Source organism: Littorina saxatilis, linkage group LG4 (genome assembly GCF_037325665.1).
Source record: "Littorina saxatilis isolate snail1 linkage group LG4, US_GU_Lsax_2.0, whole genome shotgun sequence".
Classification (NCBI taxonomy): Eukaryota; Metazoa; Mollusca; class Gastropoda; order Littorinimorpha; family Littorinidae; genus Littorina; species Littorina saxatilis.
Genome location: NC_090248.1, coordinates 69,484,868 through 69,503,253, shown reverse-complemented (window position 1 = coordinate 69,503,253; position 18,386 = coordinate 69,484,868). Strand labels below are relative to the sequence as shown.

At 43.4% G+C, this 18,386-nt stretch overlaps 1 protein-coding gene and 1 long non-coding RNA gene across 2 annotated transcripts in view; one reads left to right on the top strand and one right to left on the bottom strand.

Annotated features, from left to right (window-relative positions):
* The window catches only part of LOC138965496 (uncharacterized), a 76,891-nt gene that overhangs the window by 5,473 nt on the left and 53,032 nt on the right, over nt 1-18,386 (bottom strand). Inside the window, exons 15-18 of the mRNA XM_070337670.1 lie at nt 14,829-14,956; nt 14,180-14,226; nt 11,901-12,083; nt 10,580-10,667 (exon numbers count right to left, since the gene is read on the bottom strand). Of these exons, the coding sequence (XP_070193771.1) occupies nt 10,580-10,667; nt 11,901-12,083; nt 14,180-14,226; nt 14,829-14,956 (446 nt within the window). The remainder of the gene's footprint in view (nt 1-10,579; nt 10,668-11,900; nt 12,084-14,179; nt 14,227-14,828; nt 14,957-18,386) is intronic.
* LOC138965495 (uncharacterized) lies at nt 1,199-3,908 on the top strand. Its single transcript, XR_011455474.1, has 4 exons — nt 1,199-1,587; nt 2,083-2,181; nt 2,386-2,478; nt 3,126-3,908. It is a non-coding gene; the product is annotated as an uncharacterized lncRNA (long non-coding RNA).

The following is an 18,386-nucleotide window of genomic DNA, read 5'->3' as shown; positions in this document are numbered from 1 at the left end:
CTCTCACGTGGATTCAAATAGAGAAACGACATGGCGTGCTGTGTAATACACCAAGTTTTGTTTCTAAATATTGAAATGCGAGCAATATTTGAAAAAGCAGCGAGTGTAAATCTGGTATCTGCTTGTCCTCCATTGTGTGCTTGTATTGCGCGCCTTCTGCTCCAAACGTCCCGGAATCCAAACGTCCCGGAATCGAAGCGTCCAAATGGAAGACGTGCCGTAAGAAACCTCGATCGCTTCCAAAGCCTCGTGCAATCTTTGACATCAAAGCTAACATTTTGTGTAGGGGAAACAACAAGCACATTTCGAGAATGACGTTTGTCTTGGTGACTTTGTCACTGAGCAGTGGAAAAGTAGGTTCCTGCCAGACTAGTTGGACACAACCTCATTTACATGATATACCCACGTGTGAATGTATTGTTTAGTTATGACATGGGTGGTCTAGCTCTCTAAAGTATGCGGGATACAGTTTTGTAGCTTACGTTTGCAACCGGTTTTCAATACCATTTAAATGACAGTGGTTTTCCTACAAGCGATGATAATCATTGCCACAGAGCTGTAGGAAGTGTGTCAGTCAGGCTGTTGATTGTCGCTATGTGTCTATGTGCAAGGATGATTGTATCCCATACACACAGCCTGTACGTTTCTGTGCTGGTCTATATGATCCCTCATACACACAGCCTGTACGTTTCTGTGCTGGTCTATATGATCCCTCATACACACAGCCTGTACGTTTCTGTGCTGGTCTATATGATCCCTCATACACACAGCCTGTACGTTTCTGTGCTGGTCTATATGATCCCTCATACACACAGCCTGTACGTTTCTGTGCTGGTCTATATGATCCCTCATACACACAGCCTGTACGTTTCTGTGCTGGTCTATATGATCCCTCATACACACAGCCTGTACGTTTCTGTGCTGGTCTATATGATCCCTCATACACACAGCCTGTACGTTTCTGTGCTGGTCTATATGATCCCTCATACACACAGCCTGTACGTTTCTGGGCTGGTCTATATGATCCCTCATACCAAACAGAATTTTATTTTTTAATTTTTTAGATAGGCTGACTCCGATATCTTGTGTGTTTAAACGATATACTATACAACATCGACGCATTTAGAATTGGTAATTATTTCATCGTGAAACTGAATGTATGTTGTTTCTGAGCCATGCAGTTTTCAACCCGGATCAGGGCTGAGGTGCACGAAGCCAAAGTGGGTGACAACCAATGGGAGATCTGCCCAAGTCGGTCCGCTCCCTCCCGGTCGGGGTGCACGAAGCTTTTTTCACAGGGTTGCGTACCGAATGGGAGGCTCCCGTTTGGACCAGCTAGCTAGCAGCCCCACTCAAAGAAGTTGGCACCCAAAAAAATGGCGACCGCCTTTTTCCAAATGACGTTTTCGGAGATTTTACAAAAACAACGCCCAAACGAAAAGGTAGAATGGTGCCTTCCGTTCGATTTCAAGTCATGCTTTTCACATTTCCAAGCAAGATAACCGCTGAGAGTGCAGAAACGCCGCTGTTCGACTTTGAAATCTCGAATCGCAGACGACCTTCGCTTTCACAGTACAATCATAGCAGGTGAGGCAGTGTTACTCATTTCGATCAGCTCGTTTTCGTATTTTTTGTGCAGTACGATCATGTAGAATTATTGGAATCAAAGCAGGAATGACTAAGGCATGCAAATGCGTTGATTTTGTCGAAAGCTGTACAGTAGTTAGCTAGATTCTTTCTGTTGAGTTTGTTTGTATGACTGAATTTCGTCTTCAAAATCTTACCACTTCTGTGATTTTCATTGTTTGTTTAGCTCATCGGCAGGAAAATCGTCAGGCAAAATATCAATCTGTTGAATGATAACGTTAAGATAAGGGATGTTCAAACATGTATCTGCTTGCAAACACAAGCGCAAGGCCAGATCTATCTGCTTCATTGACTGCCAGATTTTCATTGAATCTTCAAACTGACTCGTTTGCAGACTCTCAAATTAGATCCAGTTTTGTATTTAGATTCATGATTGACCATTCAGGCTGTTTACGATGATGACATTGTGTTTGTTTATGCTGATGCAATCTGCAGATCAAAGGGGACTGACCACAGGCTGACCCAGTGATCAATACAACTTGTGTTTACCACTCAACATTTCCTTCCACCTATAACTCAAGGGCAAAAATAAAGGTACATGCTTGTGGATTCATTATGCAATTCATGTCTGTGAAGATCAAGATAGTTGTGAGCTTTAACTGATTATGCTTATTAATATCAGCACCATCCTCACCCCATAACACTCTCATGTCCAACTAGCACTGTAACCAACCTTCAACCCTGCCCCCACCCCCCTATCCTTGCCCCCTCTCTGCATAATTATGTTCAATTTTTCAGAATGACCTTGTTATCACTCCAGCGTCTGACCATGGAGTCTAGAGGCCATAGTCTCAGATGTGATGGGATGAAGAGGATGCCACAATGATCAAGGTAACTTTGCAAATACTCAAACAGATCTAAATGCAGAAGGTGATCCACAAACATGTTTGCTTAAACATTACAAGGTTACACCCAGAACAACAGCTGGTCTTAGTTGCTTACTAACTGCTAGCAACAAAGACCCTCTCCCCCTCCCCTCTTCCACCTACAACATAGGCTATATTTTCATATCCATATCATACTTTTCCATTGCCTCTTATGTTGTATAACTGTTGATAATGATATTTTAACAGTAACAAGTTTTTGTTTCCAATCAATGGCTCTGGATTTACCCTGTACACACACACACACACACACACACACACACACACACACACACACACACACACACACACACACACACACACACACAAATACACACACAAATATATTCACAATCTCTCTTTCCCTGTTTTAAATTCAGTCATTTGAATCACTAACATTTAAATGACAATGCTGACTAATATCAAACCTCCCCCGGTTCCCCAACTAGCCTTCTCACATCCCCCCCCCCCCACCCACCCCACCCCGTCCCCCCCCCCCCCCCCCCCAACTCATTAGATCACAAACACCACACTAATAAAATCATATACTGTTGCTGCTGCTAAAAATTGTTGTGACTTGTTCTTCCTCTGTGTGTATGTTTTGTGTTTCCACAGAATGCAGTTCTTCCATGCGCCTCAACGTCTATAGATCTATGGAGTCTACAACATTGTCTGAGATGTGATTTGAGCCACAGCATGTCAGAATGATCAAGGTAACTTTTTAAACACATATAGCTGATCAAACTGAAGAATTCCAACACACAGTTTCAGTGGGTTTTTTTTAATGCATAAAACATGGCAACAGTCAGGGGCTTTCTCCCAATAAAGATTGTGAGGTTTTCTTTGCAAGTTGTTTCGCTATGCAGAGTGTGATGTTTTTGTTTGTTTGCTGTACTAAATGAAGATGCACAGATAAAAGAAAGTCTTGCATGTAGAGGAAGGAATATGCTTTTGGTTTTTGACAAGACAAATTTTTACTCATTAGAGCTTAAGTATAAATTCCTTACATTTTGAACCAAAATGTCAGACATCACAGATCTCTCAAATTTAAAAAAAAAATGAGGGCATCATTCTGACTTGAACACACATTTGATAGCCTGGTTATGTTCTGTGTATAGTGAAAACAATTCGCTTAATGAATTTCACATGTTGACACCAGTGCCTAGTAGGAAATGAATCGCACATCCTCCAATCTCCACCAAAAGAAGTCAGACGTATGTGCCCATGTTAAAATAAAGTTTTATTTTTTCCATGTAAAAACCTGGACAAACATGACAATGTGGTGTCTGATATACTGGGTAATATGATGAGGAACGTACCTTTAAAGGCCCAGTCCTTATTGTGAAAGCAGTTCTGCTCAGCTGGAATTTGGTGAATTTGGTTTTTTTTTACAAGTTTTTTGTTAATGAAGTGAATTCGCAAAAACATTTAAAAAATAACAATTTGTTGTGCACACAAAGCATTCACTGATTCAGGCTGTTGAATTTTGTCATGTGTCTTGGGAAAGGGGAAGTCTTATTCTACGTAAAAGCATCGCCAGGTTTGGGTTGAGCCAAATCGTTTGCATGGAAAGGACTGTGCCTTTTAAGGACGCATGGATTTTTCATCTATTCAATTGCAGGATAACAACACAACACCGAATAGTTTCTAAGCTATTATTTCTTTTCCTTTCTCGAGTCCCACGAAGTTCCCAATGCTAGGGCATACTTTTGTATAGAAGCTGTTCGTAGAAATGTCATGTAAGGTTTTACACTGGCGAACATGAATTTTTCAGACTGGTTAAAATGAAAGAAGTATGCATTCTTGTGTTTTGTTTCTGCAAGCGGTATCATTTTCCTAATGTTATCTGATTTTGATCTCTTACGGTTTTTACCGCCAAGATATGTACAATGGGCTAATTAAACATATACGCCAGCCCACATTGCAGAACAGGATCAGAAATCAGACTAATTTGCCTTCTTTGGCATTATGCATAAGAAAATTCATCTTTATTTTTTGCAATGCTGACTGTAATTCTGTGTGTGTGTGTGTGTGTGTGTGTGTGTGTGTGTGTGTGTGTGTGTGTGTGTGTGTGTGTGTGTTTTTACTGATATATTGTAATTTATTAATCGGCTGAAGACGACACAGTTTCCAACTCCCCAGTGAGACTTCTTGAGTCAGTTGCATGCATGATAGCTAACTGAGGTGTCTGCAAGAAAGTAAGGGTATTTCGTATACTTCATACTTGGTGTACATTAATTTCAGCTTCGGCATGACTAGTCCCGAAAGATGCTATTTTGTAGGTGAAATGGTCTGACTTTGGTTGTCTTTCCAAAAAGAATCCAAATTCGGGGATGGGCTCAACAATTCGAGGTTTAAAATGGAGCGGTAGACTAACGAACCCGATTTAATTCTTCAAGATTGATATTTTTGGGGTTATTTGAAGGACGTAGTATACCATAAACAACCTTAGACAATCAGTGACTTGAGTACAGCCATTACAGGCAGGAGGAGGGCATCCCCATAGAGGATTGCGTTCCTGTCATCGGTTAATTTTGCGCAAGTGTGACTCTACCATGAAGGGGTCATTTTTCCAGTCAATCGTGTTCGGCGAATATCTTCATGGTTGTTGTGCATGAATTTCACTTTGTTCATCACCATTCCACAAAGTTTCCTGTTTGTAGGTTTCATGGTCCGATTTTTTAGCTTCTTTCAAAAGTGTTCCAAAGTACCCCTCCATTTAACCTGTAAACTCACAACTTTGTTGACCTTCGTCATGCATAGCTGTAGTTAATAAACACCAAATGATAACTAATTCGGTCAACGGATGTAGAAATTATAAAAACAAAAATTGGGTTGAATTGTGTGTGTGTCACCATCTATGTTTGTATTTTTGCAGGCAGGCAGTGGAGTTGTGATGATGCGGCGCCGGTTGACTGAAGACACACGAACCAGCATTCTTCGGAAGTGTTTGGATCACAAATCAACATTATTTCACATTGAATGGCGGCAGACATTTATGTATATATTCTCAGCTCAGACGTGTGCTTTGAATTCGGATGTTTAAGAACAAGAGACAAACTTGAATAAAGCCTTACGACATGATTGTAACTGGAGCAAAAGTGTGTGCATGTGTGTGTGTGTGTGTCTGTCTGTGTGTGTGTGTGTGTGTGTGTGTGTGTGTGTGTGTGTGTGTGTGTGTGTGTGTGTGTGTGTGTGTGTGTGTGTGTGTGTGTGTGTGAAGTGCAACAGTTAACAATGACGATGAGACAGAATGCTAAAGCACAGATCCTTTTATTTAACAATCTATATCGTCCTCCTTTTTTTTTTTAATGTTGCTGTGTTGACAAACGACGTTCTCCGAGCAAACGTCTATCTAATGTTTTTGTCATCACATTGAAAGAATTTCTTCTGAGTAGAATGAAGCTGAATTAAAATGTAAAGAAAAAAAAAACCCATTGCTCAAAACATTAAGAAACAGGATGATTTTGGTTCGGTCGTAGACCTAAAAGCATTACCGAGGGATTTATTCGAGGCCAGTGTATCAGTGCAAATTGAAAATCTGTGAAACCTCAGATATAACTTTATAAAACAAACAGAATTTTGATAAAAAGAACCAAAATTCACAGTAGTTTTTTGTTTTTTTGCATCTCCCTCTTCACCCAACCCCAACCCTAATTGATGTGCCCTAAAAGCGCTCAAAAACAGACACACGTTAGTTTTTCGCCTCTGTGCTTATCCACATTTACAAATATTGTATCATTTATTTTTGATCACTGCCCGTCCCTTTTCTGATAATTATAGTCAAGTTTTCTTGGATTCCCGATGGCTCCACGGTAAACACCATGATCAGCGCATGCGCACTAAGGCCACTGAAGTCACTTTCCCGAATCTATTTATAACCTCCGACACGGTAGGGTAAATGACCGAGACGGCTTCGTGCACCGCGACCAAGTGGGAGGGAGAGACCCAAGTCGGTTAGCCCCCAAGAAGGTGACAACTCTCACCAAGTTACCACCCAATGGTTGTCACCCGCTTCGATCTTCGTGCACCTCAGCCTAGGTATACCAGACAATTTCACGATAAGCCGCTCCTGATGAAACCTTTATTTAACAAGAAGAGCAAACGCTCGATCGAGTCACTTTCGCAGTTCTGAATATTATATGAGGCATCAGATGGACAGGAAGAAATTGCTATTCACAACACAATGAGTCACGTTCACATAAAATTTGAGCCCGGTCACTTTTATAGTTTCCGAGAAAAGCCCAACGTTAAGTTGTGTGTTGCCGAACAGAAAAGGCTAGTTATCTCCCTTGTTTTTCTGATAACGTTCGTAAAAGGCTACAGATGTAAATACTTTGATGTAAAGAATAATCCTACAAAGTTTCAATCACATCCGATGAACTTTGTCAAAGATATAAAATGTCTAATTTTTCCTTTGACGCTGACCTGTGACCTTGAAAAAGGTCAAAGGTCAACGAAACCATCGTTAAAGTGTAGAGGTCATTGGAGGTCACGACTAAACAAAATATGAGCCCGATCGCTTTGATAGTTTCCGAGAAAAGTCCAACGTTAAGGTGGTGTCTACGGACGGCCGGCCGGACGGGCGGCCGGCCGGACGGCCGGCTGGACAGACTAACACTGACCGATTACATAGAGTCACTTTTTCTCAAGTGACTCAAAAATTGCATTCCCAGTAGAATCAACATTCGAGTTGATGTATGCATTTGGAATTTGATGAAATATTACAAGCCGGTGCATGTTGAAACGTACGTACAATACAAAGTCTTCACCACCGGCATACCATGAGGCTGGGAGGTGTGTCATTTGAACACGTTTTAGACGGGCACAGTGGCGTAGTGGATAATAAGACATGGGCCTCCTAATCGAAAGGTCGTGAGTTCAAATCCCGGCCGCGGCCGCCTGGTGGGTTAAGAGTGGAGAGTTTTCCGATCTCCCAGGTCAACTTATGTGCAGACCTTCCAATACCTTACCCCCCTTCGTGTGTACACGCAAGCACAAGACCAATTGCGCACGGAAAAGATCCTGTAATCCGTGTCTGCGTTCGGTGGGTTACAGAAACACGAAAATACCCAGCTAGCCAGGCAGCTTAGCGATATGATGGGGACCGACTTGACAAAAGTGTCAAACTTTGTGAGGCAATTCTGTAGACCCTACTTATCAATTTTTTGCTAGGCCCCATCAAATTTGGCCAATGGAGCCCAGTCATGTGACGTCATCAATTTTTCCATAGCATTTATAGAGGAAAATACTGCATATACATGTCTAAGCAAGATGTTTTACACATTTAAAGGCAATATGATCAATTCAATGAATAAATTCAGAAAAGGATACATTTCAAATCATTTTTTAATCAATAAACATTCATATTTTTGCGATATATTTGTTTATGGTTTGACAAAACTCGAAAATAAGGCCCAAAAAATCATGTCGCAACGTTGTACGTAACTTGCTTCCATAGTATCAGTGAACATGACAATTAAACATTAATTTGTTTCAGAAATATTAGTGTTTATAACTGCTTATTCAGCCCCTTAAAGTTTTCAACATTTAGGAAAACGTCTTTAAAGCAATTCTGGCATGTACATCGGCAACCGCAGCTGGTACGAGTATGTGGATATCCATTGATCTATTTGTCACAGCTGCACTTGCACCATCTTGTGCATTGCCATCCAGCTTTCCTGCAACCACATGTGGTGCCACATCCTCTTGCACCCTTGCATGCACATTTGAATAGTTGGCTGCAAGCTTCAGATGCTATTGGCAGTGTCGTCCAAAAAGGGAGCCAAGCCTTGCTGTCCTTGTCCAGAGTCTAGCCCTATCCCTCTGGAGATGGTGCTTGCTGCTGGGCCTGGTCAGCAGTGGTCCAAATGCTTGCCTGGTAGACAGCACGGTTTGAATGCTGTAATAATGCTCCCTGTGTGGGAGGAAGGGCTTTCATCATCATCTTGTCTCTGTGGCAAAACAGCTCTCTGCGGGCCTCATCAACAGAGCTCAGCTGGCTGGTTTTGTCATACAGGACAACTGTGAAGCGTTCCAGCAATTTGAAGTGGTGGCTGTTCAACTCCATGGCAACGAAAGGATTCTTTGCAATGAACCTAAAGGCCTCTGTTACTGCAGGATAACATTTCCATGCAGCCCATGCAGACAGTTTTCCTTTGCCAAACAAGGCAGAGACCGTGTCGCAACCGGTGAAGCTGAGGAAAGTGGGGAGGGCTGTAGACTTTTCCTCTTCAAGGGCTAGAGCAATGGCATTGATGTGAAAGTACGTGAAATTCTTTCCTGTGCCGAAAGCAATCCAAATTTCTGCCGCTGGACACATTGCTTGAAGCTTGCGGAAATGTCCAATGATGATGACGATGACGTCAGTGTCCACAGTGCGAACTAAGCAAGCACAGGACCCAGTCTGCAGTGCATTTTGTAGATGCAGCAGTATCTTTGTGTCTGCTTCCTCGTGATCATTGTCTGGCTTCAGTAAAGTAGACCCGATCCGATTTCCGATGTTCCAATGACCTCAAAATGCCGGGCATACATATGTTAAAGCGTAATTGGGCCATAGGTAGCTACGACTTTGTCTTTCCAAGTCTTGCGGAGTTCTTTTTGCGACTTTCATGGTAAGTTATTTCCTTGTTCGCTTCTTAAGGGGGGACTGAATGTACGTGCTATTTGTCATTGCCGCAGCTTATTCCCCCATATACTCTGTCCGGTTGTTGTTGAATTTATACCATGCGTCCCAACAACTGTTGTCACTGGGGCTGGCCCAGGAATTAAAGGGTCAAGAGAACATCTGAGAGCGGCGATTGCGATTATAGGGCTACCTTCTACATGACTACCACATCGGCACCATCGTCCTTCTCAGTATAGGCATACTCAACAGCTTGGCAATCATGGTAGCCAGTATGCGCGGCACCATTCGTGACAGTCGGACAAATTGCTGGAACGCTTCACAGTTGTCCTGTATGACAAAACCAGCCAGCTGAGCTCTGTTGATGAGGCCCGCAGAGAGCTGTTTTGCCACAGAGACAAGATGATGATGAAAGCCCTTCCTCCTACACAGGGAGCAATATTACAGCATTCAAACCGTGCTGTCAACCAGGCAAGCATTTGGACCACTGCTGACCAGGCCCAGCAGCAAGCACCATCTCCAGAGGGATGGGGCAAGACTCTGGACAAGGACAGCAAGGCTTGGCTCCCTTTTTGGACGACACTGCCAATAGCATCTGAAGCTTGCAGCCAACTATTCAAATGTGCATGCAAGGGTGCAAGAGGATGTGGCACCACGTGTGGTTGCAGGAAAGCTGGATGGCAATGCACAAGATGGTGCAAGTGCAGCTGTGACAAATAGATCAATGGATATCCACATACTCGTACCGGCTGCGGTTGCCGATGTACATGCCAGAATTGCGTTAAAGACGTTTTCCTAAATGTTGAAAACTTTAAGGGGCTGAATAAGCAGTTATAAACACTAATATTTCTGAAACAAATTAATGTTTAATTGTCATGTTCATTGATACTATGGAAGCAAGTTACGTACAATGTCGCGACATGATTTTTTTGGCCTTATTTTCGAGTTTTGCCAAACCATAAACAAATATCTCGCAAAAATATGAATGTTTATTGATTAAAAAATGATTTGAAATGTATCCTGTTCTGATTTAATTCATTGCATTGATCATATTGCCTTTATATTTTTAAAACATCTTGCTTAGACATGAAAATGCAGTATTTTCCTCTATTAATGCTATAGAAAAATTGATGACGTCACACGACTGGGCTGCTTTGGCCAAATTTGATGGGGCCTAGCAAAAAATTAATAAGTAGGGTCTACAGAATTGCCTCACAAAGTTTGACACTTTTGTCAGATCTGTCCCCATCCGGTCAAAAAATCGACGTAAGCTGCCTAGCTAAGCATGCTTCCCGCGAAATCGGCTAATACTGCCTAAATGACGGGGTAAAATCAGTCATACACGTACAACTCCATTCGTGCAAAAACGTGAGAGAACGTGGGAGTTTAAGCCCATGAACAAAGAAGAAGAAGAAGAAGAAGAAGAAGACGACGTTTTACTTACAGGGAAAGAGTCGCTTGAAACGATTCTTGGGCTTGTTCTCTTCCAGCGAACCAACGGTGTACGGCTTGCACAAACCGGCAGGAAGCGCCTGTTATACACACACAGTGAAATACTACTTCATGGAAGTAAATAACATTTCCATCCTATAATAATGACAAAGCGCAATATGTAGGCCTCACAGAAATATCTAAAATGACATTTACAAGGTGAAACTTGCTAAGAATTACACAAACCATCAGTTGAACGTGTTAAACAATACAGTTTCTCGTGTTGTTGTTTTTGTTTTGTTTTGTGTGCTTCATTGGTTTTTAATAATCGCAAGCGCTTGTCTTACTGCATGTGTTACGCTTCCGAGCATGATGTCACAAAACTATGTTGCAACATTATGGCCTTATACATGTCACGTGACTATAGGGTGCTGTATTTACTGGCGTGTCAGAAAACATCACACATCTGGCGTAGATCTATTTATCCCGGACTGTTGTCAACAAGAGGAGAAATAGACATGTTCGGCGATACAAATGTGATCAATTTGAGTTAGGGAGAGAAAATGACTTTCTAGACGAAGGCATCGGAAGCGCGGAGACAAGTGTATCGGCCATAAGTTCCCCAGGCTCTGGACACAAGGACTGCAAACCATAATTTATGGTCTGTGGTTGTTAATCGTGTGACGGTATGAGATCGCTAGCCGTTTTGGAAGGAAATACGAACTCTCAAAAGTATGCTGAAACAGTTTAACAGCAGTTCTTACCTTCTGTTCGTTGAAGTTTTGGTGCGCAACATTGGGCACTACAAAATAACACTACAAACACTACAAACTGATAGTGCGTGAGTTCATAAGTCGGTATTCTTAAACACCTGGAAGAGACAATACACAATTTCTATTGGCCCGCTCAGTCACCAGACCTTTGTCTCATTGAAATGATGTGGTCAGTGCTCAATAACACGGTGACAATCGCATGTTATGGACCAGCATACAGACCAACAACCGAGGAACAGTTGCTGGTACATGGAACACGTCTTAAACTGGCGCTGTGGTACATGGAACACCTGATTCATTTCATTCCTCTGTGTTTGTGGATGATGTTGAGTCAGAAGAACCAGCTATCATGATATGAAAGATGCTGACATTGAATTAAAGGTAAGTTTGATACTTGATTTATTTAAACCGAGCACGCCTATCGACGCCATTCTGAAGAAAAAAACCTTTCCTTTAATCTGGCAGGGCTCTGTATTACTATACTACTTGCTTCATCGTTGCTTCATACCTTTTTAACCCACTCCCTCCCACACCCCAACCCACACAGAATCAAAACGTAACCTTGAACTCTTCCTTGATCTTGTCAGTGTCGGCCAGCCTGTCCAGCAGCTGTTGCTGCAGGGGGTCAAGGGCGACCTTGATGGACTGGTACACTGACCACCGCTCGTCTCCGACCACCTCGCTGTCCTCCTGGCTACTGTCCAGCAGGTCTCCTTCGTCCTCAGTGTCAAGGTCATCCAAAGCCTGCAGACGAAATTACATGTGAGTGAGTATTAATTGGCAGAGTTTCAGAATTTATGTTAAAAACACACCGTGACACTCCTGCAAATGACAATAGTTCTGCTTGCTATCTATGATCTTGCCAGGCTTTTTTACGTGGTAAGCCTATATACAGGCCTGAAAGTCCAACAAATGGTGTACTCGCCTTTGGTTAGTGATTCTGAAAATGTACAAGCCACAGAGCAAACTTTACTAGCCAAACTAACAATTTGTTTCAGCAAGTTTACTCGCATTTGGCGAGTAGATGAACATGTTTGTACTCGCCATGGCAAGTAAAATACTCGCCACTTTCAGGCGTGTATATAAGACCATCCCTGCACTTGGTCATATAGCATCACATCAACAATACGTACTGGCCACTTTCAGGCGTGTATATAAGACCATCCCTGCACTTGGTCATATAGCATCACATCAACAATACGTACTGGCCACTTTCAGGCGTGAATATAAGACCATCCCTGCACTTGGTCATATAGCATCACATCAACAATACGTACTGGCCACTTTCAGGCGTGAATATAAGACCATCCCTGCACTTGGTCATATAGCATCACATCAACAATACGGTGCTTCCAGTCAAGGGTCGGGATTTGATATGAATTAGGTTAGCTGACTGACGCTGGATTCCGTTACACAATTGATTCACACGCAAGAGTTCCACCTTGAGCAGAAAGTAGCGAGACAGACGATGTTTAGTATGTGTCAACTTGAGGGACGGTCTTATCCCAAGTAACAGCCAGGACAGATCTGATATGTTGACCCAAATATTGACCACGGGGAGGAATGTGGCACCTTTTTCCACGTAAGCCATCCTTTACAAACCCGCCACATAATGTTTTGTTTGGTATGTGTCCAACCCGCCACATAATGTTTTGTTTGGTATGTGTCCAACCCGCCACATAATGTTTTGTTTGGTATGTGTCCAAGTGGAGGGTGTTCTCGAGTGATAAAGTTATTCCACGTCATGTGTACATCAGCTGAGATGTGCAATCGAGTCATGTAGGCGCGATACCACGGTGTGGGAGATACTGTGGATACTGTGCTTGTTAGTTCTCTCCATACACCCATCTTTTTGGCGAGTACAAGATAACGCTGTACTCGTATGGCTTATTCAGCCATGTTTAGTGGCTTGTTGTATCGACTAAATGCGCGGCAGCATTTCTGTTTGTGTTCTTATCTGAAGACATTTCTGTTTGCGTTCTTATCTGAAGACATTTTTATTATGATGAAGAGCTTATATAGCGCGAACCACAATTAACTGTGCTCTCCGCGCTTTACATATTAATTTCTGCCGTTTGAAATGGAATTTTTAACAGACAGACAAACAGACATTTTTTACACACAATATATAACGCATTCACATCGACCAGCAAACCTCAAGCCTGTTAGGCGAGCCTTCACCTTTCACGGCCTATTATTCCAAGTCAGACGGGTATTTGGTGGACATTTTTATCTATGCCTATACAATGTTGCCAGGAAAGACCCTTTTGTCAATCGTGGGATCTTTAACGTGCACACTCCAATGTAGTGTACACGAAGGGACCTCGGTTTTTCGTCTCATCCGAAAGACTAGCACTTGAACCCACCACCTAGGTTAGGAAAGGGGGGAGAAAATTGCGGCCTGACCCAGGATGGAACACGCAACCTCTCGCTTCCGAGCGCAAGTGCGTTACCACTCGGCCACCCAGTTCTGTTTGCGTTCTGACCTGAAGACATTTCTGTTTGCGTTCTGACCTGAAGACATTTCTGTTTGCGTTCTGACCTGAAGACATTTCTGTTTGTGTTCTGACCTGAAGACATTTCTGTTTGTGTTCTGACCTGAAGACATTTCTGTTTGTGTTCTGACCTGAAGACATTTCTGTTTGTGTTCTTATCTGAAGACATTTCTGTTTGTGTGCTTATCTGAAGACATTTCTGTTTGCTACACATTTCTGTTTGCTACACATTTCTGTTTGCTACACATTTCTGTTTGCTGCACATTTCTGTTTGCTGCACATTTCTGTTTGCGTTTTTATCTGAAGACATTTCTGTTTGCGTGCTTATCTGAAGAATGTACCCACCTTTGCTGTAGATGCCCGGTTGACATAGTACGCTTCTGCTCCGTTCCCTGCAAACAGAAAATAAAATACACACACATACTAACAAGAAAAACATACAGTCTTATCGTCATTATGCTGTGCCACAAAGCAAGCAATAAAAACATACATAGGTGTATACACAATAAAGAAGGGTTCAGGTTGAAAAGATAGGTACTGTATGTACAACATTTAACATGCATACATATGTTTGCACACAGCGAGAGAACTGGAATCTTTCTACCTCTCTTTCTCCATTTGTGTCTGTCTTTCTCTCTCTCTCTTAATTAATCTTAGGCCAAAAAAAACAATAGGTCTGTTTACGGTAACCCGACCGACCCTAGTTTTTTCGCGCGACCCTGGACTTTTTTTGGCATTTGGGGACAAAAAAACAAAAACAAAAAAAATGGCTTTGTTTTTTTGGCAAAATAACTTAAAAATAGGGCTTTTTGGAAAAAAAAAATCCCGACCTACCGACCCTATTTTTTGGGCCTATGTTACCGTAAACAGACCTTTTTTTTTGGCCTTACCATTTACAACAGGCTGTAAGACAAGGGGACCGGCAGGATAAGCGGCGTGCAGGTACACTCTCTCTTCGTTTCTGTCCGTCTTTCTCTCTCTTAATTAATCTTACCATGTACAACAGGCTGTAAGACAAGGGGACCGGCAGCGGAGTTCGCGTACACTCTCTCTTCGTCTTCGTCAGCACGTGCGGTCAGTGGTTTGTGACTTGACGTGGAGTCACTGCGTCGTTTCTTTTTCCTTCAAGAAAAAAAAAAGTGTACACAAAGGTGGTAAGAAAGTAGTTTCTTCTTATTCATTGCGTTCATGAGCTGCAACTACCAATCCTTTCATATGTTGCACCAGTGGGCTTTGTCGTGTGTGGACGGCTTACCCACCAGTGGGCTTTGTTGTGTGTGGACGGCTTACCTACCAGTGGGCTTTGTCGTGTGTGGACGGCTTACCCACCAGCGGGCTTTGTTGTGTGTGGACGGCTTACCCACCAGTGGGCTTTTGTTGTGTGTGGACGGCTTACCCACCAGTGGGCTTTTTTGTGTGTTGACGGCTTACCCACCAGTGGGCTTTGTTGTGTGTGGACGGCTTACCTACCAGTGGGCTTTGTCGTGTGTGGACGGCTTACCCACCAGTGGGATTTTGTCGTGTGTTGACGGCTTACCTACCAGTGGGCTTTGTCGTGTGTGGACGGCCTACCAACCAGTGGGCTTTGTCGTGTGTGGACGGTTTACCCACCATTGGGCTTTGTTGTGTGTGGACGGCTTACCTACTAGTGGGCTTTTGTCGTGTGTGGACGGCTTACCCACCAGTGGGCTTTTGTCGTGTGTGGACGGCCTACCAACCAGTGGGCTTTGTCGTGTGTGGACGGCTTACCCACCAGTGGGCTTTTGTCGTGTGTTGACGGCTTACCTACCAGTGGGCTTTGTCGTGTGTGGACGGCTTACCAACCAGTGGGCTTTGTCGTGTGTGGACGGCTTACCCACCAGTGGGATTTTGTCGTGTGTGGACGGCTTACCTACCAGTGGGCTTTGTCGTGTGTGGACGGCTTACCCACCATTTAGGCAGGTGTACAATGTTTTGGGGGGATGCGTGCTGTCAACTTTTTGTGCGTTCCTTTTACCCGCCAAACTCTGACATGGATGATAGGATCATTTTAGTACGTGTTTGGTTTTGTACTTCGTGTACACACGAAAGGGGATAGTGTGAAAGCACTAGCAGACGTGCACATTACGTGGAATAAGGGAAAATGTCCTCCCCTAACTAACCAGACCGTTTTCGAACCCCAAACTCTGAACTTTGATTATTGTTGATGCCAACAATAAACACTTGCGACAATTGGTCTAATACAAAAATATCACACACTTTTTCAAACACTAAAACTTCAGCGGTGCAACAAGTAAGTTTGCAAAACGTATTTTGAAATTAGAAGAATTAACAGTTGAAAAATTAATACATGGCCGGTACATAATTCTCCAAAAGTTGAATATGTTCTTAACCTTGACCGGATCACGCTTTGCACTCCACAGTCCGGGTGATGTGGGTCGTATACAACTCATACTTTCTGAAGAAGGATTAAACGTACCGCCTCTTTGCAACGCCATTCAAATAGGGATAAACACCGTAAAAAGGCCTTCTTTATTAATGAATTCCATTACATCCGGACTGTGTAGTTCAATTGACGTCATTGTTTACTTGTTTGTTTACAAAGATAATCCTTTAACAAATTAGTCGATACAAAGGTTAGATGGTGTTTGTGGATAACATGAAGTCTCAATCAAAAACTCCCAATAGTGTTAGAGATACAGACACTGTGTGAGGCTCTGGGTCGTCCACGACCCAGGAAGCACGTTGAAGGTTAATGCATATTTTTTCGGTGTATCACACGCCTTAAACCGGAAACATGTTCAACAACATAAAACAAGTCGGTAATATATATTGTTGGGGTGTGTTGGGTAAATGGGTAGTTTTGTTGTTGTTTTTGAGTCCAAAAAGTGTTTGTTTCCGATGACCAGGCAACAAAAAACAAAAGCAAAAAAGGTAGTTAAGTGAATTTGTGTGGCCTCCAAGGTTCTCTTGTACCAAACCGCCTCCTGACTCTACATCAGATTGCTTGCGCTGGCATATCTACTTACATAGACCCACATTAAGTCACCACCGAGTGGTAGACACAGACAACATTTGGTAGCACTGACTGCCAGCTTCACGGTAACGCGGACCCCTATCGCGGCTCTGCTTGGGTGGGAATGTTCTGAGCAAAACACTATGTGTTACTCCATACCCCCCGCCCTCCATGGAACTTCTTGACCCCAACAAATTGGAGGGGAGGGGGGGGGGGAGTTTGCCCAGTTGGTAGAGGCGCTGGCTTTAAAACCGGTTGTTACTATCAGCGTGGGTTCAACCCCCAAGTTCGGCGCGGGATGTGTGTCCCAGAGTCAACTTTGTGCAGACTCTCCTCGGTGTCCGAACACCCCCGTGTGCACGCATGCGTACGATAAAGATCCCAGGGTCACAGCGAAAGCCTCAGGCCTTGGAAACACGAATACATGCATGCAAAAAAGTAACCATTTCAGCACTGACCCAAGACGACCCAACCCGGTCCCTAACCCATTTCAGGTCTCCTCTAGCAGCCGGCAGCCAGCTGTCTACATCCCCCCCCCCCCCCCCCCCCCCCCGCATTTTTATTTTTTATTTTCATACAAAGCCGGGTTTTCCCGAGTAACATGCCCCTAATGGCTTTGCCGTGAGGGCGTAAAACTTACATTTTCTCTCTTCTAAGTGAATTTCCCTTCTCTCTTTCTTTATTTTGCCGGTTTGATTGTGCTGTCGTGCAAAATTGACTCACTTCTGTCTCCGAGTTACCAATTGTGCTGTCGTGCGAACTTGACTCACTTCTGTCTCCGAGTTACCAATTGTGCTGTCGTGCGAACTTGACTCACTTCTGTCTCCGAGTTACCAATTGTGTTGGAGTTTGTCATTACTCAACAGACGAATTTCGAAAATAACTCTGTCGGGTTTGTATAGGTTGTGAAGAATGAATGCCCTTGCATTTTACTCGGATAAACATTGGAGGGGCCAATCACTGGCGAGGGGTGTGTCGAAAACACGTGGACAGGGGCACGTGTGAAGTAATTTGTCGGAGAAAAAGCAAGGGCACTCACTCTTTCACAACACATACAAACCCGACGGAGTTATTTGTGAAAACCGTGCAGCTGGTTTCATGACACAGCTAGTGGGACCACTCTATCAGCTGGTTTCATGACACAGCTAGTGGGACCACTCTATCAAGCATGAAAACCGTGCAGCTGGTTTCATGACACAGCTAGTGGGACCACTCTATCAAGCATGAAAACCGTGCAGCTGGTTTCATGACACAGCTAGTGGGACCACTCTATCAAGCATGAAAACCGTGCAGCTGGTTTCATGACACAGCTAGTGGGACCACTCTATCAAGCATGAAAACCGTGCAGCTGGTTTCATGACACAGCTAGTGGGACCACTCTATCAAGCATGAAAACCGTGCAGCTGGTTTCATGACACAGCTAGTGGGACCACTCTATCAAGCATGAAAACCGTGCAGCTGGTTTCATGACACAGCTAGTGGGACCACTCTATCAAGCATGAAAACCGTGCAGCTGGTTTCATGACACAGCTAGTGAGACCACTCTATCAAGCATGA